At 45.6% G+C, this 21,799-nt stretch overlaps 1 protein-coding gene across 1 annotated transcript in view; it reads right to left on the bottom strand.

Annotated features, from left to right (window-relative positions):
* Positions 1–13,160, bottom strand: part of CFAP90 (cilia and flagella associated protein 90) — a 29,570-nt gene extending 16,410 nt beyond the window's left edge. The window contains exon 1 of the mRNA XM_039468959.2: positions 12,871–13,160. Coding sequence (XP_039324893.1) covers positions 12,871–13,020 — 150 coding nt within the window. The 5' untranslated portion in view covers positions 13,021–13,160. The remainder of the gene's footprint in view (positions 1–12,870) is intronic.
* Positions 13,161–21,799: the final 8,639 nt, after the last annotated feature.

Raw genomic sequence — 21,799 nt, 5'->3', positions numbered from 1 at the left:
TCTATCATTGAAAACTAAGGATTTAAAAAAAAAAAGTCAGGCACCCTCACTGTGAAATGTGACTATCCATTTTTAATACCTAATCAAACTGAAAATCTGTATTTTCCTTGGATTTTAATTATTAATCTTTCTTCTATTTTCCTTTTATTCTTGTATGGCTTGAAGCAAAATGATATTAATAAAAACCAATTGGGATTTAGATGCAATCACAAGACAGAGCTTCTGAAATTTGCCATTAAAATCCCTCAAGGAATTACCTCTGTTTCACAGATGATGTTGCTTCAAAAAGAAACAAAGCAAAAGAGAAAATGTCCATTTTTTACCTTGTGATCTCTCCCATTGTGTTTGAATATTGTTAAAATGTCGCATGGGTTTAGCCTGGTCATGGTGCTTGATCACCTACCCTCAGTTTCCCTCACAGTCACCTCCACCCCGATCCTGAGAAATCACTGTGGACCACAGGCCTGGACAGATGCCATGAGTAGAGTGGAGGCCTCCAGTTTTCAACCTACACAGCACATTCAGCCTACTATTGTACAAGACATTATGCCAGACTCCAGAACAGAAATGGGGAGTCCTTGCCTTAAAAAAGACCACAGACTGAGAAGAGAAACTAGCCGGTTAGTTATGAACCACAGAAAAATACAAATGGAATAAATGAAAATCACAAAGTGTAGTAGCAGAAAATAATGACTGATGAGCAATTGCTTAGGCCACGGGTAGGAGGTACAGGTGACTGAAGGTGAGACGGGTGACCACACCACACTACTGTGGTGAGAACCACTGCAGAATAACCTCTCTGGATGTGGTCGGCTGACTTGTGTCCTCCAAGTGTTCAAATGTTGAAGTCCTAACTCTCAGGAACTCTGAATGTGACCTTATTTGGAATAAGGTAATTGAAGAATTAATTAAGATGAGGTCATACTGGAGTAGGGTAGACCGCCAAGCTAATATGACTGATGTCCTTATTGAAAGGGGAAATTGGGAGGGCACGGTGGCTCACACCTGTAATCCCAGCACTTTCAGAGGGTGAGGTTAGTGGATCATGAGGTCAGGAGTTCAAGACCAGCTTGACCAACATGGTGAAACTCTGTCTCTACTAAAAATACAAAATTTAACTGGGCATAGTGGCATGTGCCTGTAATCCCAGCTACTCGGGAGGCTGAGATAGGAGAACTGCTTGAACTGGGATCCAGGAAGTGGAGGTTGCAGTGAGCCAAGATCATGCCACTGCACTCTAGCCTGGGCTACAGAGTGAGACTCTGTATCAACAGAAAAAAAAGAAAGAAACAAACAAAGGGGAATTTGGACACAGACATGTACAGAGGGAAGATGATGTGAAGAAACACTGGGAAAAGATGGCCATCAAAAAGCCAAGAAGGGAGGCCTGGAACGGAGCCTTCCCTCACAGCCCCTAGAAGGAATGAATCCTGCTGAATTGCAACAAAGCTAAAATTGACTTATGGTATCTAATTAAATGTAAGAGCTTCTGCACAGCAAAAGACACTATCAACAGAGTAAACAGATAACCTACAGAATAAGAGAAAATTTTTGCAAGCAATGCATCTGACAAAGGTCTAATATCCAGCATCTTCAAGAAACTTGGATTTACAAGAAAAGAAAAACACCCCATTAAAAATTGGGCAAAGACAGGAACAGACACTTCTCAAAAGACATACATGTAACCAACAAACATGTGAACAAAGCTCAATATCACTGATCATTAGAGAAATGCAAACCAAACCACAGTGAGATACCATCTCACAGCAGTCAGAATGGATATTGAAAAGTCAAAACAGACACTGGTGAGGTTGTGGAAAAATGGGAAGGCTTTTACACTGTTGGTGGGAGTGTAAATGAATTCAACCATTGTGGAAGACAGTATGGTGACTCCTCAAAGACCTAGAGGCAAAAATACCATTTGACCCAGCAATCCTATTACAGGGTAAATACCCAAAGGAATATAAATTATTCTATTATAAAGACAAATGTACATGTATGTTCATTGCAGCACTACTCACAATAGCAAAGATATGGAGCCAACCTAAACACCCATCAATAATAGACTGGATAAACAAAATGTGGTACATATATATCATATAATTCTATGCAGCCATAAAAAGGAATGAGATCACGTCCTCTGCAGGGACATAGATGGAGCTGGAGGCCATTATCCTCAGCAAACTAATGCAGGAACAGAAAACCAAATACCTCATGTTCTCACTTATAAGTGGGGACTAAGTGTTCAAAATACAGGGACACATTGCAGGGGCCCAACACACACTGGGGCCTGTCAGAGGACAGGAGGTGAGAGGAGGGAGACCAGGAAGAAGAGCTAATGGATACTGGGCTTTATACCTGGGTGATGGGATGATCTGTACAATCCACCATGGCACATGTTTACATATGCAACAAACTTGCATATCCTTCGCAAATTAAAAGTCGGAAATTAGAAAAGAAGTCCTGGTAACACCCTGATTTCAGGCTTCTAGCCTCCAAAACTAAAAGAAGAAATTCCTAGCCAGGTGTGGTGGCTCATGCCTGTAATCCCAGCGTTTTGGGAGAACAAGGTGGGCAGATTGCAAGGTCAAGAAATCGAGACCATCCTGGCCAACATGGTGAAACCCCATCTCTACTAAAAATACAAAAATTAGCTGAGCATGGTGGCATGTGCTTGTAGTCTCAGCTACTTGGGAGGCTGAGGCAGGAGAATCGCTTGAACCTGGGAGGTTGCAGTGAGCTGAGATCATGACAGTACACTCCAGCCTGATGACAGAGTGTCTCAAAAAAAAAAAAAAAAAAAAAAAAAAAAAAAAAATTTCTGTTGTTTTAAGCCACCAAGTTCGTGCATTTTATAGTTGCCCAGGCAAACACACTTGATGAGAAGTAGCCATTATGCCCATGACTCCTCCAAACCTGTGAAGCACTCTTACTCGCAGAAGTTACACGCACTCTCACACAAGTAACTGGTGTAAGGTTTTGAGCAAACTGGGGCCCTCATCCTTTATTTTCTCCTCCCTTTCAGATCATTTAAAGCATTAATTTACTCTCCACCATAAGGTTAAACCAGTAAGTTCTATAAGAGAGAAAAAAAAAACCGAGAAAAAAAATAATACCTTTTGTCATGTAATTGTGGCAGGGGTGATGCCATGTGCTTATCACACATACTACCCCTTCCAGAACAAGCAGAAGATGCGTTTCCCAGTTTTCCTCACAAGTAAGTTGGGGCCAGGAATGTGGGTGACTCCAGTGAATACTACTTCTAGTCCTGGTCCATAAAAAACTTCCAGGCAGTCCTCCAAGCCCTCTCTCCCCAGTGACTGGTGGATAAATTCAGAGCATCCAACAAATAACTCTAAAGTCCTAAGGACTCCCAGGTCCTAGCAATAGGGAAACCATGAAAAAGAAGGCACTGGGGTTTCCAAGAAATTGCGCTAAAAGCCTCCTGGTAGAAACATACATGTCAAGCTATGCATGAGAAAAAAATAAGCCTTTGTGATGTCATGGTCATTATGTTAAGCTGTTGGTACACCTGATTAACAACCCACTTTCTGGAGAAAAAAAAAATATCTGATTTGTAGTGTTTGATGATTTCTGTGGTGTAAATACTCCAATCATGGTCAATTTTAGGATAGCAATTAAATGCAAAGCTTAGAAGAAATGCTGAAAGTTGGCTTCTGTGAGTCATACAAGCCAGCTCCAGCACACTGCGGGTTGAGTCTCTTCCAGTTTAGAAAGTATTTCCACAGCACATCCTAGCCCACCTTGTCTCATATGCTCATCAACCTGTAAGTGAGCTACCTAATTTCCTGTCCTCAGAAGCCACAGAACTGCAACCTCTCAAATCCTCTTAACTTGAGGCTTCCTGTCAGTTTGCTTGTCCAGAGATAAACAACCTACTTTTAAAACTAAAAATCCCCAAGGTAATCAAAAACAGTTTCCTTTGATTCATAAGGGCCTGAATTTACTTCTGACAGATCCGGAGCATCTCCTTAGAGGTCTGGTATTGTGTGAAGCTTAATGAGGACATTTTCATTAATTTTAACAACATTAAAAATTCTGTATCTCAGAGGACTGTTGCTTGTCAAGGACACAATGTTAGGTTTTTCTGAAAAGAGAATACTCAACTATTCCCTTTGGGTTTTTGTTTTTTCCTGTAAAAAAGATTCTGTGTCTTCTCCTGGTATGTTAATATCACAAGCTTTAGAAACTCTTATAAAATTTCAAGTAATCTAGATATTTTGCCATTCGACTGAAGTCAAAATTATTCTTCCCTCTGATCTCGTGTCTGTGTCAGATTCTAAGAGTGCTCTGATTCAGAGAGCTCTGCATTCACCTATGTGCTCAACTTGTCGCCAACTGGAAATTTGGTGATTGTGGAGTCAATTGCTTTTCCTCCTCCGCTGATACCAGCTTCCTACTCACCCCACCACCACCAGCCCAGCAATTCACAAATCAGGAAGAAACAGGAATCCACAGGAGCTGAAATTCGAATTTCATTTTACATGTTCCTCTTGATCAAAGCTACTGGGAAAAATACTGTCTCTTTCCTTGTGTCACTTGCTTTTACTCCTTAAAAGAGGGTGATTTCTGCCAGAGCAATCAGGCAAGAAAAAGAAAGCATACTCAATTAGGAAATGAGGAAGTCAAATTGTCTCTATTTGCAGACGACATGATTGCATGTTTAGAAGATCTCATCGTTTCAGCCCAAAATCTCCTGAAACTGATAAGCAAGTTCAGCAAAGTCTCAGGATAAAAAATCAATGTGCAGAAATCACAGGCATTCCTATACACCAATAACAGACTAACAGAGAGCCAAATCAAGAATGAACTGCCATTCACAATTGCTACAAAGAGAATAAAACACCTAGGAATACAACTAACAAAGGATGTAGAGGACGTCTTCAAGGAGAACTACAAACCACTGCTCAGAGAAATAAGAGAGGATACAAACAGATGGAAAAACATTCCATGCTTAAGGTTAGGAAGAATCAATATCGTGAAAATGGCCAGACTGCCCAAAGTAATTTATAGATTCAATGCTATCCCCATCAAGCTACCTAGGACCCTCTTCACAGAACTGGAAAAAACCACCTTAAACTTCATATGGAACCAAAAGAGAGCTCACATAGCCAAGACAATCCTAAACAAAAAGAACAAAGCTGGAGGCATCACACTACCTGACTTCAAACTATACTACAAGGCTACAGTAATCATAACAGCATGGTACTGGTACCAAAACAGAGATAGAGACCAATGGAACAGAACAGAGGCCTTGGAGGCAACACCACACATCTACAACCATCTGATCTTTGACAAACCCAGCAAAAGCAATGGGGAAAAGGATACCCTGTTTAATAAATGGTGTTGGAAAAACTGGCTAGCCATGTGCAGAAAGCAGAAACTGGACCCCTTCCTGACACCTTACACTAAAATTAACTCCATATGGCTTAAAGATTTAAATGTAAGACCTAACACCATAAAAACCCTGAAAGAAAACCTAGGCAAAACCATTCAGGACATAGGCGTAGGCAAGGACTTCGTGACTAGAAGACCAAGAGCATTGGCAACAAAAGCCAAATAGACAAACGGGATATAATTAAGCTCCAGAGCTTCTGCACAGCAAAAGAAACAATCATTAGCGTGAACTGGCAACCAACAGAATGGGAAAAAATGTTTGCAATCTACCCATCACCTTTCCAAGTGAAAGGTCTCTGCCAGAACTCTGCAGAAAGGTGCCTGCCTCCCCTTTCACTCATTCCTCCCTCACAGATGGGTTTGCAAGAGAAACTGGGCCTTGGGCTCAGCCTCCCAATCAACCCCTTTTTAAAGCGCTACCTGCTCTGGAGGAAGACGTTCAGCCCCATTCCCCCAAGCCTTGAGTTTTCCAGGGGCAGGTCACTGCATAGCGAAAAATGCAATTAGCAAAGTGAGAGGAGAAACCATAGCCCACTGCCATTGACGATACCAGAGAAGGTGAACGAGAACAAGAGTAACCAAAGCAGCAGGTAATCTAAACCAAAACCCCTATTTAGTCCAAGAAGCTAATTTTGTGAATCAGTGAGTTATCCCTTTGTTTTTAAAAAATTGGCTTTCCAGTTATTCATTCCTCATTTGTTCAGGCAACAGTTATTTACAGAGTGCCAACTGTGAGATGGGCACTCTTTCGATTGCTGAAGACATAGCTGTGACAAAGGTAAATTTTTCCCTCACAAAGTTCACATTTAGTGGAAGAAAACAACAAGATAACTAAGGAAAATGCTTAGTAGTTTAGCTAATTGGCAAAAGGAGAAAAATAGGGAGAGAAAACAAAGTATCCATGTGGAGAGCTCATAACTAAATTGGGCTAGTAAAAATTCTTTTGGAAAGGCATGTGAGCTTAAGAATCCGCTGGATAATGGAGAGTTGCCTAGATATTGACAGTCAGACCAGCAACAAAATTGAGTTCACCTTCCCCGGAGAGCTCCCTTGGAGTGGCTGAGTGTGTGTGGTAAAGGTGCGTGGTTCCTAAGGGAGAGAAGGGAGAGACTCCATAGGTAGGACCTAGAGAGGCTTATATTGAGCACTGTCTGTATACTGACAGGCCCTTCAGAGATTCCCCTTTGTGGCTCTGAACAGTTAACATTGTATTAGTCTATTTTCACTCTGCTATAAAGAACTGCCTAAGACTGGGTAATTTATAACGAAAAAAAGATTTAATTGACTCAAAGTTCTGCATGGCTGGGGAGGCCTTAGGAAACTTAGCATCGTGGCAGAAGGGGAAGGGGAAGCAAGGACCTTCTTCACATGCTGGTGGGAGAGAGAGAGAGAAAGCAAAGGGGGAAGTGCCACTCTTAAACCATCAGATCTCCTGAGGGTTCACACACTATCATGAGAAGAACATGGGGGAAACTGCCCCATGATCCAATAACCTCCCACCTGATCCCTGCCTCAACATGTGTGGGTTGCAATTGGAGCTGAGATTTGGGTGGGGGAGCCGAGATTTGGGTGGGGACATATTGCTAAGCCATGTCACTATGCACCTGTATAAGGGGCTTGGCTGCACTTGGCAAAGGGAACTTCAGTGCTCAGGGAGGTAGAGTCCTTGATGCATAATGAAACAGTCAGCTTCTGTCTCCCCCGTACATAGAGAAGGAGAGCCAGCTAATCCCACCAAACCTAAGGTGGGGCCTTCACAGCAAAGCCTCACTCAGGACAGAGCTATCCACAAGCCCCCTCAGCATGAGGGAAAGCAGTTCTAAAACCACTTATAACTTTTTTTTAATGCAGCTCTTTGACTTTGAAAAATTTAATCAAAACCTTCATAAAAGGGCTTGACTCTGCTTTTTCATTTTGCAGCAGAAATGCTGCACAAGGCAGAAGAAGAAAAAAGTAATTGAAAAACACCATTGAACAGAATCTGCTTTGCTGCCACAGGAACCATATTTTACGGGCAAAGCCCATGCTACTAGAACTATCTAGGGAGCAGTACAGAAGCCAATCACATTTTTTGCTGGCAGCTTTAGATGACAAATTTGTTTTACAATTTGGAGGCATTACTGGCTTTAAATAAGTGTGCATCCTTCAGTGCATCCACTCTATGGGCTCCCTGAAGTGAGCTGCTTTAGAGGATTAGAAGTCACAGACTGACACATTTTGCCTTCACTTGTGTTAATTTCTTACAGCAAATGAGGATCGGGGATATGAGATTTGCCACTGGGACCTAGCACTTAGTGAAAAGCAGCTCTAATAATCACCAACCAAATAATAATAACAGCTATACTTACATTGGGCTTACTATGTGCCACTTCGCATTGATTAATTAAAGTCATTCATATAAGACCTCTATGAAGTTGGTACCATTTGCCTTAAAGATGGGCAGAATGGAACAGCGTGTGTGTAGTGTGGCAAGTCCACATGGCTGGTCAACATGGAGCCAATATTTTTACCTAGGATTACTCAGCCTGCGCTACTAACTAATCAGTACACACACTATTGTGTGTGTCACACAGAAATAAACTAAACAGAAGAGTCCCATCATACCGCTATAACAAAATACCTATACACTGGGTGATTTATAAACAACAGACATTATTTTTCAAGGTTCTTGAGGTTGGGCAGCCCAAGATTAAGATGCTGGCAGATTTGGTGTCTGGTGAGGGAACATTTAATGGTTGCTACATGGCATGTTCTCATTGTGTCCTTACATGTTGGAAGGGGCAACAGAGCTCTCTGGGGTCCCTTTAACAAGGGTGATAATACCATTCATGACAGCTTCACCTTCATGTCCTCATCAGTTCCCAAAGACCCACCTCCTAATACTGTCACTTTGGGGGTTACGATTTCAACATATGTATTTTGGGGGAACACAAATTTTCAGACCATAGCATTGGCTTAAGAACTAATTCCATACTGTTTCTACTACTCAGCTTGTATTATTATTATTTTGAAGATGAAGTCTTGCTCTGTCACCCAGACCCGAGTGCAGTGGTATGATCTTGGCTCACTGCAACCTCCACCTCCTGGGCTCAAGTGATTCTCCTGCCTCAGCCTCCTGAGTAGCTGTGACTACAGGCATGTGCCACCACACCCAGCCAACTTTTGTATTTTTAGTAGAGATGGGGTTTCACCATTTTGGCTAGGCTAGTCGTTAACTCCTGATCTCAAGTGATCCACCCTCCTTGACCTTCCAAGTAGGGCCTGAAATTATTTTCAGTAAATTTAGGTTTAACTGAGTCCTCTAGCAAACCTGTGACACAGAATTTACCCTCTTTATTCCAAACAATCTCCAGGTCAGAGACTGGTTCTTTGGTCCTGCAGCTGATTGAATGCCAGTTAATATCATCCTGAGGAGTGGATTATTACCATGGGTAGCTATTTGTCAAATGGACTTCAAAATGTTTTTTTGTTATTCTTGTTGCTTTCAAGGCTGTTTTAATTCAGATGTTAACATTTATGTTGCATTACTTTCTTTTGCGTGGTACTGAAGGCCTCAGGACTTGAATTTGTTTGTGACCTCAACTATCCAAACTGCATGGAAAAAATTTTTTTTGTTTTTTGTTTTTTGTTTTTTTGTTTTTTTTTTTTTTTTTCAAAAATCCACTTTGCATTATTTGTTTTAAGTTCCATACCTACCTTCCAGAAGGTAGTGATACATTAGAGCAGGGGACAGAAAGCTTTTCTTGTAAAGAGCCAGGTAGTAACTGTTTTAGCCTTTGCAGGTCACATGGTCTCTGCCAAATGTACACAACTCTCTGGGGTACTATAGACATGCTAAACACATAGGTGTGAAGCTGTGTTCTAGTCAAACTTTATTTATTAAAGTAGGCAGCTGGCCACATTTGGCCAAGGAACCTCAGTTTACTGACCCTTGCATTAAAGGGACAGATTTCCGGCTGACTCCCAAATGACCTCTTTCCAAGTGATGGAGTCTCCATCACTTCACACCTCGGCCATCTCTCTGCCCTTTGGTTAGTTTGGTCCCAGGAAGGTGGAGCTGTTTATTGGACTAGTAAATATAAGAATGAGCTGGGCCTGCCAGGCTCAATTCCAGCACCTTTCCCTAGGCAGTAACTGGACCACAGGGGATAGAAGTTCTGCTCTTTTTCCTGGTGCCACCCCAGTTGTATATTTTATCTTATTTACAGGACCCCTCAAATGTGGCATAGTATCAATGTTTTTATTCTGTCAGAAGAATTTTATTTCCTCTTAGCAAAACAACATAGAACAACTTAACAAGACTCAATACTTTTTCAACTGCTTATCTCATGCTGTGCAATACTGCTAACGCATTAATTATCAATTTATTGGCAGTCACATGAGTATTAAATATTTAACATGTAAAATTCATTTAATAAATGAAATTATGTATAGGTAACAGTTCTTTCAAAACATATTGCTTCCAGGAGGAAAAAACTGACATCGCTGGAGGCAATGAGATTGGGAACTTATCATCCCCTTGTGTCCTTGCTTCTGTCTTAATATCCAGTGGATAGTCAAGCCTGGGAGAACAGGCAAACAGGGCTGAAGACAGATCTGACTGCAAATGTCCCTTTCCCCCATGTCTTTGCATATTGCTAAAGGCCAGGCAGAGAGGAGCTGTCAGATACCAGAGATCCTCCTGGCAGCCGGCTGAGGTTTATGGCAGCTGTATTTGTCAGCTGTGGCTGCACAAACTAAGTACCACGGATGAGGTGGCTTAACCAACAGAATTCATTGTCTCACAGTTCTGGCACGAGAAGTATGGAATCAGTCAGCTGTGAAGGAATGCCCCATTCCAGGCCTTTCCCTGAGGCTTGTAGGCAGCCGTCTTCTCCCTCTATCCCTTTACATCATCCTCCCTGATATGGTTTGGCTGTGTCCCTACCCAAATCTCATCTTGAATTGTGGTTTCCATAATTCCCACATGTCCTTGGAGGGACCAGGTGGAGACGACTGAATCTTGGGGGTAGTTTCTCCCATCTTGTCCTCCTGATAGTGAGTTAGTTCTCACTAGACCTGATGGTTTTATAAGGGTCCTCTTTCTTCATTGGGCACTCATTCTTCTTGTTGTGGGCATGTGAAGGACATGTTTGTGTCCCCTTCCACCCTGATTTTAAGTTTCCTGAGTCTTCCCCAGCCATGCTGAACTGTGAGTCAGTTAAACCTCTTTTTATAAATTACCCAGTCTTGAGTATGTCTTTATTAGCAGTGTGAGAAAGGACTAACACATGCATGTCTGCCTCTATATCCAAATTTGCCCTTTTCTCAAGGACACCAGTACAGGGCTCATCCTAATGACTTCATTTTAATTTGATTATCTCTGTAAAATTCTGTCTCCAAATAAGTTCATCTTCTAAGGTATTGAGGATTAGGACTCCAAAACATAAATTTTAAGGGGACACGATTCAACCGACAGCAGTTGTCTAAACTAGAAACAGGACTGCTTCCGTTGTTGAGGCTGTCCAAGAGTGCTTACGTTTTATGTGTGGCATGCGGGCCAATGTGTGCCGACCCAATCAGAAGGGGGCTTTATTTGGGGTCTAGGATTGTGGGGGCGGGAGGGGGAAAATGAAGGATGCATTTTCTGGTAACACCTTATACACCATAAGGGAACGATCTCCTTCCCCCCAGACACCTGGCTAATCTGTAGCCACTTCTCTAGCCACTCAAGCCACCAGGACAACTAGAATTAGAAAGGCCTGTCCCAGTTATGCCCGCAGGCCGAGGGTCCCCAGTGAATGCTCCTTTTCAGCAATGAGGCCCCTGCCTCTGCATCCTGAGCAAGACATACTGGAGACATTTAGGAACAATGGTGAGAAGAAAGGAGTAGATGAGCCTCAGCTGGCTTTGAATTTGCTACTTTTTGCTCCTTTGACCGCTGGTAGGAGGTGGCCTTCGCAGACCCGCAGAGCCCATCCCAGGAAGGGCACGGACCACTGGGGCCAGGACAGAACAGAGTGACCACTCTCAGTCCAGCCCTCCCTGCAGGCGGCTCGCCAGCTCTTCCTCCTGGTCTTCTGTTTGCAGGCGGGCGGCGGGTTTTCCGCGCCCTGGACCATCCGGGCGTAGTCCCGGCGGCAAGGCCTTGTTTCCTTGCTACCCTGGACCCGCCGCAGACAGACCTGCAGAAAGACCCGCTGGGCGGCCCCAACTTCCTGCGACCCCCTCCAGAACCTGGGCAGAAGGAGCGCCCTGCTGTCCCGGCAGAGCCACTGTGCTTTTGAGGGATCCTGACACCTAGTGGCTCCCGCTCCCTTCCTGGAAGAGCACCGGGTCCCAGCTGAGCATTGCCGCGACCCTCAGCCCCTGGTCCCAGCTGAGACGTCCACTCGCAGCCCCGGCTCCTCCCTCGTTCCGAGCAGTTCAGCTGACACTGGTGGTCGTCTTAGCTGTAGTCTTTGGGGTCCAGGCGCCTTCATGGGAGCTCGCCCAGCCTGTCTCCCCAGCTGGCCGTGCCGCGTCCGCTTCCTGTCCGACTGCTCCCACCCGGGGCCCTCCACAGGCTGTCCAGCCCCGCCTCTGGAACCCACCCCTGGAAGTGAAGCCCTGCCCCCAGGGTCCCTGCCCGAAGGTGCGCTCCTCCTGTAGGGCCCCTCCGCGCTGTGAGCTCTATCCCCAGCCCCTAGCGCTGCAGCCCCTCCCAGGGACCCTCCACTGTGATCCCCTCAGCAGTCACCAGCGGCGTATTCCCGCTCCCAGGCCACGTCCCCTAAAGTGGGCCCCGCCCCATTTCTCTCCTCTAAGGAGAGCCCCACCCCGAAGTCCCCCTCCCCTAAGGTGAGCCCTGCCCACAGGCCGCCTCCCCTAAAGTGAGCCCCGCCCCCAGACCGCTCCTCTAAGGCGAGCCCCGCCCCCAGACCGCCTCCCCTGAGGTGAGACCCGCCCCAAGAGCCCGTCCCCTAAGGTGATGCCCGCCCCAGGCCGCTCCCCTAAGGTGAGCCCCGCCCCCACGCCCTCTTCCCGAGGGTCAGCCCCGCCCCGAGGACCCCCTTCTAAGGTGAGCCCCCCCCCAGAGCCCCTCCCCAAATGTGAGCCCCGCCCCCACGCAGAGCCGAGAGTGAGCCCCGCCCCCAGACCGCCTCCCCAAAGGTGAGCCCCGCCCCTAAGGTGAGCCCCGCCCCCAGAGTCCCTCCCCTAAGGTGAGCCCCGCCCCCACAACCTCTCCCCGAGGGTGAGCCCCGCCCCTAAGGTGAGCCCCGCCCCCACACCCCCAGAGTGAGCCCCGCCCCCAGACCGCCTCCCTTAAGGTGAGCCCGGCTCCTAAGGTGAGCCCCGCTCCCACGCCCTCTCCCTGAGGGTGAGCCCCGCCCCCAGGCCCCCTCCGCTGGGGTGATCCCCTCTCCCAGCCCCTGCGCGGCCGCCCGCGCCTGCCCCGCCTCCCCGCCTGTGCGCCCCGTCCGCGGTCCTCACCCGCGCCTGGCGGTAGTAGTAGCTGTACTCCTTGGGGTCCAGGCGCCGCGGCGGGATGTAGCTGAAGGCGGAGATCGCCGAGACGGGCAGCGGCCTGGGCTTGCCCCGCAGCGTGGACGCGGTGGTCTCCTCCCCCTCCTCGTCCTCCATGCCGTCCCCGTCTGCGCCCCAGCCTTGGCCCAGGTCCTTCCCGCCCGCCCAGGGCCCAGTCGGAGCCCGCCGGCCTCAGGTTGGCAGCGCCCGCGTCCAGTCCGCGGCTGTGTTCGGCCGTTGCCTGGATACCGCCGCCTGGCGACCCCGAGCTGCCCGGAGGTGGGGCGGGGCTGGGGCTGGGGTGGGTGATCCTGCCCTCCTCCCTCCCTCCCCTCCTCCCCCTCCTCCTCCCTCCGGGCGCCTCGGCTGCACCCCGAGTCTCTGCTTCCTTCCGACCCGGGAGGAGCCCGGCTGCTAAAGCGGGGTCCCGGGTGGGAGACGCCGCGGGGACCACCCATTTCCAGCCTGCTCCCCTTTCCCAGGCAGCAGTCCCTGCTTCACTCACTCCTTCGCGGGACCATTAGTGACTGAGCACCTGGCGTGTGTCGGGAGCTGGAGATCCAACCTTGAACGGAGCAGGCCTTGTCCGCAGGGAGCTTACAGTCGGCTCAAGAAGACAGATGGTAGACAGGAAGAAGCCAAATGACTTGCCGAGGCTCGGGGCAGCGCTGTCCAATAGAAACCTGATGAGAACCATGTGCGTCATTTCTTCTTTGACTCAGCGTGTCCAAAACGTTATCGTTTCAACCAATGGCACTAGCTGCTTTTCAGCTGACGGCAGCCACGTGTATTGCCAGTGCAGGTGTAAAGCTGCATGAAGTTACAGAATCTGGCAGAACTCAGCTGCTCTGGGCAGGGCTCTCGCAACCCTTCACCAATGTGGATCCGTTAGACCTGGATTTGAATGCTCAGTCAATACCTACTTTTCATTTGTTGACAATGTATTGAGATTTTTACTCCTGAGGAGTGGGTGTAGAGCCAAGAAAAGTTAAAAAAAAAAAAAAAAAAAAAAAAAAAAAAAAAAAAAAAAAAGGTAACATAATGACCAAGGCTTGGGAAATGCTTTAGCCAGGGTTTCTGGGAAGGCTAGCCTTGCTGAGGAGGTGATGTTTGAGATGAAACATAGCAAAATGAAAAGCCAGTTCTGTGAGTCTGGAAATCCCTCCCAAGCGGACTTGGTCCTCTGAAGCAGAGGCAATCTTGTGTTTGAAGGGCAGCAGGAGGTGGAGTGCTGTGACCTCATGAAGCCAGAAACTGGTGAAGGTGAACAGATAGACAGGGTCCTGATGGAGAGGTCTTACGGGACAATGGAAGGAACTGTGCACTGCCTTCTTCCCCACCCCTGCAACTAGGTAGGAATCTCTTGTTTGCAATTCTGTGATGCAGGTTGGTGGCTTAAGATGCCGCTGTCAATCCAAGGCACCTGGTGATCCACTCTGTAGTCTCCAGAGTCCTAGAGATCCTTCTGAGCAGGATTTAAGACATCCTGGTACTACCACTCCTCCTCCTCCTCCTCCTCCTCCTCCTCCTCCTCCTCCTCCTCCTCCTTCTGAGCAGGATTTAAGACATCCTGGTGCTACCACTCCTCCTCCTCCTCCTCCTCCTCCTCCTCCTCCTCCTTCTTTCTTCTTCTTCTTCTTCTTTCTTCTTCTTCTTTTCTTCTTCTTCTTCTTCTTTCTTCTTCTTCTTCTTCCTCTTCTTCTTCTTCTTCTTCTTCTTCTTCTTCTTCTTCTTCTTCTTCTTCTTCTTCTTCTTCTTCTTCTTCTTCTTCTTCCTCCTTCTCTCTCTCTCTCTCTCTCTCTCTCTCTCTCTCTCTCTCTCGTCCCTAAGAGCTTCCTGAGAAATCCATGTGCCTTCTTTGTGCCAAGGACACATCTCTTTGCTCCATGAGCAGGCAGAACATGAGTCAACTATGAGTCAAAGATCAGACACCTGCCCACCATGTCCCTAAGCCTGGTGGACCTATCAACCTAATTGGAACCACTTGGAGAGGGTGACATATCCTTGGTGCTTGGAGACGGAGCACCATTTCTCTACATGTGATGTGAAGGAAGAGGGGATCTTATTTTTCTCCCATGAACTGAAATCCTAAAAGGCATGACATATAAGTTTTTAGCCTCATTAAAGCATCAGTCATGATTTTTTAAAAGCCCTTATAATATGCCTTTCTCAACCTCTCTCTGTTGGAATTCACTAGGGGTGGCGGGCAAAATATTATGAAAATATTAGGGAAAGTTATAGATTAGTCTCAAACCTTTTGGAAGACTGAAAAGGCCAAAGACCCCACATCCCTTTTTCTCTACTCTGTTTACTTAGGTAAACTTTGTGCTGGATGGTCCTCTCAGGGGGAGATCAAAGGGGAATTACTGGTTAATAGTAGTTCATAATGTTTACTCTGGGCCTGGAACCTAAAGCTTTTATCATTCATAAAACCACTCTTTTAACCATGTTAATTATCCACAAGTGTGTTGACTTAGAACCTTTGTTGTGAAATATTTACTGAATAAATGTGTAGATGTACAGGGGCTCTTGGTCGATTGGCTGCATTTCACCCTCCAAAAGCCACTGATGACCCATCCCTAACCTCCACAGGTGGTGGTTAACATCTCGTCTCTCAGTGTCTCCAATGACACAAGAGAGGTCAACTAATGGTCACAAGATTTTGTAAGCCTTGCATCAGTGACCTGGTATCATACTTTGGAAAGTGGAGGTAGTTGAAACCAATTATCTTGAGAATTCAGCTAAAACTGAGACTGAGATAATTTCTTAGTAAAAGAAATTAGTACAGTCTATGCAGGTATACAGATGTGAATCTGCTAACTTCAATTTCAGTAGGTGACATTTTGTCATGTCCTAGACCAAGAGCTCTCAAGGGCAAGGCTACCTACATCGTTTTCTTCTTGGTTGGTGATATGGTTAGGCTTTGCGTCCACGCCCAAATCTCATCTTGAATTGTAATCCCCATAATCCCCAAGTGTCAAAAGAGAGGCCAAGTGGAGATAATGGAATCATGGGGGCCGTTTCTCCCATGCTGTTCTCGTGATAGTGAGTTCTCACAGGATCTGATTGTTTTATAAGGGACTCTTCCCCCTTCGCTTGGCACTTCTTCCTGCACCTTGTGAAGAAGGTGCCTTGCTTCCCCTTTACTTTCTACCATGATTGTACGTTTCCTGAGGCCACCCCAGCCAGGATGAACTGTGAATCAATTAAAACTGTTTCCTTTATAAGTTATCCAGTCTCAGATATTTCTTTACAGCAGCATGAGGACAAACTTATACAGATGGTTCAAGTCTGGGATACAGTAGGAACTCAAATATTACTGAATAAATAAATGCAGTTGCCATAGCTCAGGTTTCCTCTAACAGATGAGTCTGAGACAAGGGCCTGAGTTTATCTGGGAGGTAATCCCAGGAAACAGGAGAGAAACCAAGAGGAGCAAGAGATAGCAAGGATGCACTACCCAGGTCACTGCTGAGGGTGGCTGGTGCATGGCCATGCTCAGACCTTCCTGAGGGGCCTGGACAGACCCTTGAAGAATTGCCCCAGAGGATCAACATGGAGATGTGTTTCGTCTCTTGCTCCTGTCTGCTGGAGGCAGTGGAGGCTCACTCCTTCAGTTGTTAGCTTCTCAACTTCACCGCCCCTGCCCCAGGGTCTCACAGGCTCCCCTGCAGTGTCTTGCGTCACTGGTGTCCCAGGAGCCCTGGGGCTGGCAGCAGAAGACGGGGGCATCTACTAGAGGTGAGATGCTACTTTCACACCCCATGGAATGGTCCCCCAGAGATGAAGGCGGAATGAGACGTGAGGCCTAACAATGCAGGTCGGGGTACCATGTGGGTAACCCCCCATATAGGCACCGAGGAAAGAGCTAAGCAGAACTCTGGCACAGTTAGGGCTTGAAGAATGTCTCACTTTATAGTGTTACTACTCAGCTATTTCCTTTTATATAATCCTTTATATAATCATATATTAGTTTATAGAATCAGGGCTTGTAGAATCCCTTTATATAATCCTTTATATATAATCATATAATAGGTAACAGTATGAGTGCCTAAAGAATATTTCCCTGCATATATACCTATAATTATATCTTAGCTCATAATCGGAGGAATACCTAGAGTGGACACAGTACAGAGCATGAATTAAGGAATAAACAGCTTATAATTGGAGGGATCCCTAAAGCAGACACAGTGCAGAGCATGAATTAAGGGAAAACAGTTATACCAGGACAAGAATCCATGGCCCAGGTGGCAGCGTTCAGTATCGTAAAGATACCCACTGTATGGCAGGCTTGGGGCAAGAGCCACTCCTCCTGATAAAGGAGTTGTAGGACCTTGCTCCAGTTCTTGTGGAAGGCTGCCCTCAGACCAGCAATCCACCTTGGTGACTGTGAACTCTATCAGCTCTTGCTACTGTGCTGCCCCAAAAGCATCTTCCCATAGAACTCATTGGAAGCTGCCAGAAGGTGGCGGTAACCTTGACAGCTCTGTCACTGTTATGTAACTTAAAGCATCCTCCTATAAATCTTCTTAGAAGTAGTTTGCCCATAGATAGAAGTACTGCACACTGCACCCTCTTCACTGCACATGGCCCACCTTCAAGCCTCGGTGAGCAAATGGGGGTGGACCCCTTACTGCACACGATCCTTGCCTTCATGGAAACAGGCCCCTTGCTGCACACTGTCCACCTCCTGGCCTAGGTGACCTAATGGGGGTGGACCCCATGTTTTATTGCTTACGACCCTATCACTATCCTTAAAGATGATTTCACTCACTGCCCTGCCCCCTAACCTATACACAATAAATACTCATGCTTCTGGACATTTGGGGCCTCGCCTGACTCCGCTTATAGGTAGTGTGGTCCCCTGAGCCCACCTGCATTTTCTTTGTACTTCTGTGTCCTGTCTCTTTATTCTCAGATCCTGCACCTCAGCACAGCATAAGGCTCACCCATGACCCTGTGGGGCCCTCAGCCCTACAGTACCAGACAGATGAAACCATGGGCAAGACAGACTTTGGAAATGTTGATTATTAAGAGGCTTTAGTTCCTTTTTTAAAAAAATATTCTTTTTAAAAAAGTATTTTCCTGTATGATCTTATTTTGTATTCCTGGGTACATGACTGGAATACAAGGTCACAGAGTGTGATATGTTTAGGCTCCTCACGTCTGTACTTGTATTCAAAAGTTCTGTGTAGGAGAAGAGGAGTATGAAACAAGTGTAAAAACTGTCCTCTCAAAGGAGACAAATTAATAGGGAAACCATGTTCACACACTGGGGCTGGGCTAACTATACTGTATTAGGGTTCTCTTGAGGAACAGAACTAATAGGCCATATATATATATGAGTTTATTAAGGAGTATTAACTCACATGATCACACTGTCCCTGTATTAGTCCGTTTTCACTCTGCTGATAAAGACATATCCAAGAATGGCATGAAAAGGGGGTTTAATTGGACCTACAGTTTCACACGGCTGGTGTGTGAAATCAGAATCATGGTGGGAGGCGAAAGGCACTTCTTGCCTGGTGGCGGCAAGAGAAAATTAGGAAGATGCAAAAGCGGAAACCCTGATAAACCCATCAGATCTCATGAGACTTGTTCACTACCAGGAGAACAATGTGGGAGAAACCATCCCCATGATTCAAACTGTCTCCCACCAGGTCCCTCCCACAACACATGGGAATTACAGGAGTACAATTCAAGATGACATTTGGGTGGGGAAACTGAGCCAAACTAGATCAGTCCCGCAAATAGGCCATCTGCAAGCTGAGGAGCAAGGAGGCCAGCCTGAGTCCCAAGGATGAAGAACTTGGATGTTCAAGGACAGGAAGCATACAGCATGGGAGAAAGATGTAGGCTGGGAGGTGAAGCCAGTCTAGTCTTTTCATGTTTTTCTACCTGCCACCACCATATTCTGGCCGCACCAGCAGCTGATTAGATGGCATCCACTCAGATTGAGGATAAGTCTGCCTTCCCCCACCCACTGACTCAAATGTTAAAATCCTTGGGCAACACTCCCACAGACACACCCAGGATCAATACTTTGCATCTTTCAATCCAATCAAGTTGACACTCAGTATTAACCATCACACATACAGAGGATCAGATCCACCTCAGTGTTTCTTTTCTTTCTTTCTTTTTCTCTCTTTCTTTCTTTTTCTTTCTTTCCTTTTCTTTCTTTTCTTTCTTTCTTTTTTTTTTTTTTTTTTTTGAGACAGAGTCTCGTTCTGTTGCTCAGGCTGTAGTGCAGTGGCATGGTCTTGGCTCACTGCAACCTCTACCTTCTAAATTCAATCAGTCCTGCCTCAGCCTCCCAAGTGGCTGGGATTACAGGTGCATGCCACCACACCTAGCTAATATTTGTATTTTTAGCAGCGACAGGGTTTCACCATGGTGGCCAGGATGATTTGGAACTCATGACCTCAAGTGATCTACCCACCTCAGCCTCCCAAAGTGCTTCCATTACAGGTATGTGACACCACACTTGGCCTCACCTCAGTGTTTCTAATGACAACCTTAGTATTATGGGTTGTGCAACCTCCAAATCCCATTTCAGCATCACAAATTCACACAGGCTCTCAGAGCTGACAGTCTGCACCGTTTCGCTCCACTCTGGTTAGGCTGACCGAGTGTGCCCTGGCCGTGCACACAGCACAACGATGCCCCTCTGATGGGACTGCTGCTGCCTGCATCTCTCCAGTAGGTCATGTGAGCAATCCCTTGCAGGGGCGCTAGCCTATCCGTGAAGGAAAATAGTTCACAAGAGTTCAGGAGGTGCCGAGGCCACCCTGAAACTGAAATTCACTGCCATTTCTCTTGACATCTGAACAAAACGGAAGCTTTTGAAGTGCTTTTTCTATTAATGTGAGGCAGGGAAGAAGAAACCAGTGAAGGCAGCTGTCATGTCCTATTAGCTGTGCCTTCACTACACCTTGCATGGCGTATGTGTTATATTTATCCTGAGTTGACCTAAACCCATAGACTTTTTAAGCTGGGAAGACCCATCTAGTTTATAATGCTGTTGAGAAAACCGACATGAAGTGAGGGTAAGTGACTTGGCACAGGTAACATCGCCAGTGGGTGCTCCTCCTGAAAGACGTACAAGTATCTCGAAAGTAGGGGCTGGCATGAGGGTTCTCAGACTACTCTTAGGCAGAACCATGGCCTGAAGGAAAGGATGCTACAGCCGGTGACTCTCAGCCAGGCACCTAGCCAGCTGGGAAACACAGTGACAACCAGGTTTCCTGCTTCACCCCACCTTGTAAACCTCTGTTAGCTGTGGTGGAACCAGGAGGGAAAGCAACCTGTGAAGACATTAAAATACCACCATCTCACTCCCTACCTCCCACTGTTTAACTCTTCTGTTGATAATGTAGAGGTTTCAAACATAAGGTTAATGTCTCCATTTTAAATTTAAAAGCTTTTGCAATTGCATCTGCTCTATAAACTCACTTAAGGGTTCTATTGTAATTGGACTTTAATTTACAGGATCTAAAATATCTTAAAATTAATTGGAGTAAGAATTCCTCTACATCTGGTATGTTACATGATGGTGGAGAGGAAGAGGGATGTAGAAACACAGGTTTGTAACTAGCTAGGGGGATGACTTCCCTCTATGTGTCTGTGATGGTTAATAATACTGAGTATCCACCTGATTGAAGGATACAAAGTATTGATCCTGGGTGTGTCTGTGAGGGTATTGCCGAAGGAGATTAACATTTGAGTCAGTGCGCTAGGAGAGGCAGACCCACCATTAATCTGGTGGGTACCAGCTAATCAGCTGCCAGTGAATATAAAGCAGGCAGAAAAATGTCAAAAGAAGAGACTGGTCTACTCCCAGTCTATGTCTTTCTCCTATGGTGGACGCTTCCTGCCCTCAAACATCTGATTCCAAGTTCTTCAGTTCTGAGACTTGGACTGGCTCTCCTTTCTCCTCAAACTTGCAGACAGCCTATTGTGGGACCTTGTGACAGTGTAAGTTAATACTTAATAAACACCATATATATATATATATATATATATATATAGTATATATATAAAGGATATATATATTCTATTAGTTATATATAAGTTATATATTATCCTATTAGTTATACAGTATTATATATTGTAATACTTTAAACATATAAACTATGAAAGCATTATATAATAAACTATATTATATATTTAAATAAACTATACAAGTATTATATAAGTAAACTATATATGTTTATATTATAAACTATATAAGTATATATAACACTTAATAAACACATAAATAAAAGGATACATATATATATATATATATATATATATATATATGTATCCTATTAGTTCTGTCCCTCTAGAAAACCCTGACTAATACGGTGTCCCAGAAAATTTTACACCTTATGCACTCAAAGGACAAGCCCAAATAACCTGCTGGCATTTGTCTCCAGACTCTTTGTCGGTGCTATTTAACAGTGAGAAAAATAGCATGACCCTGGCCCCCAGAGCAAGGAAGCCATTGTCCATCCTGCAAACGCATCTTAACTGCATCACAGGCTGGGGAAGCAGTATGTGGTGGGATTAAACAAGGGCTTTATGGGATGCCTCCTCCCTGGTAAAAAGTCTCTAGACTTAGAAAGCATGTTTAGCATTGGGTTTGTCCTGGAGACAACTCAGCCAATTGATAAAGTCCTTATGGTGAATAACTTTAAGGATCAAGCTTATGAATTGAAACTTATAAATTGAAACTTATAAACTTTCTAAATTTTGTTTTATTTGCCTTATTGATTTTGAAATAAAAATGACCAAAATGTTACATCAAAACTACTGAAACTCTAGCAATGAGCGCCACTGCCCCGCAGGAACCAGGGTGCCTTAGAGAGAGGCCTGATCCCAAGTCTGAGACCAGAAATGGATAAGTTGGTACATC

The sequence above is a fragment of the Saimiri boliviensis genome, chromosome 1 (genome assembly GCF_048565385.1).
Source record: "Saimiri boliviensis isolate mSaiBol1 chromosome 1, mSaiBol1.pri, whole genome shotgun sequence".
NCBI classification, from domain to species: domain Eukaryota; kingdom Metazoa; phylum Chordata; class Mammalia; order Primates; family Cebidae; genus Saimiri; species Saimiri boliviensis.
The sequence above is the reverse complement of the archived record's forward strand: the minus strand, read 5'-3'. Positions and strand labels throughout refer to the sequence as shown.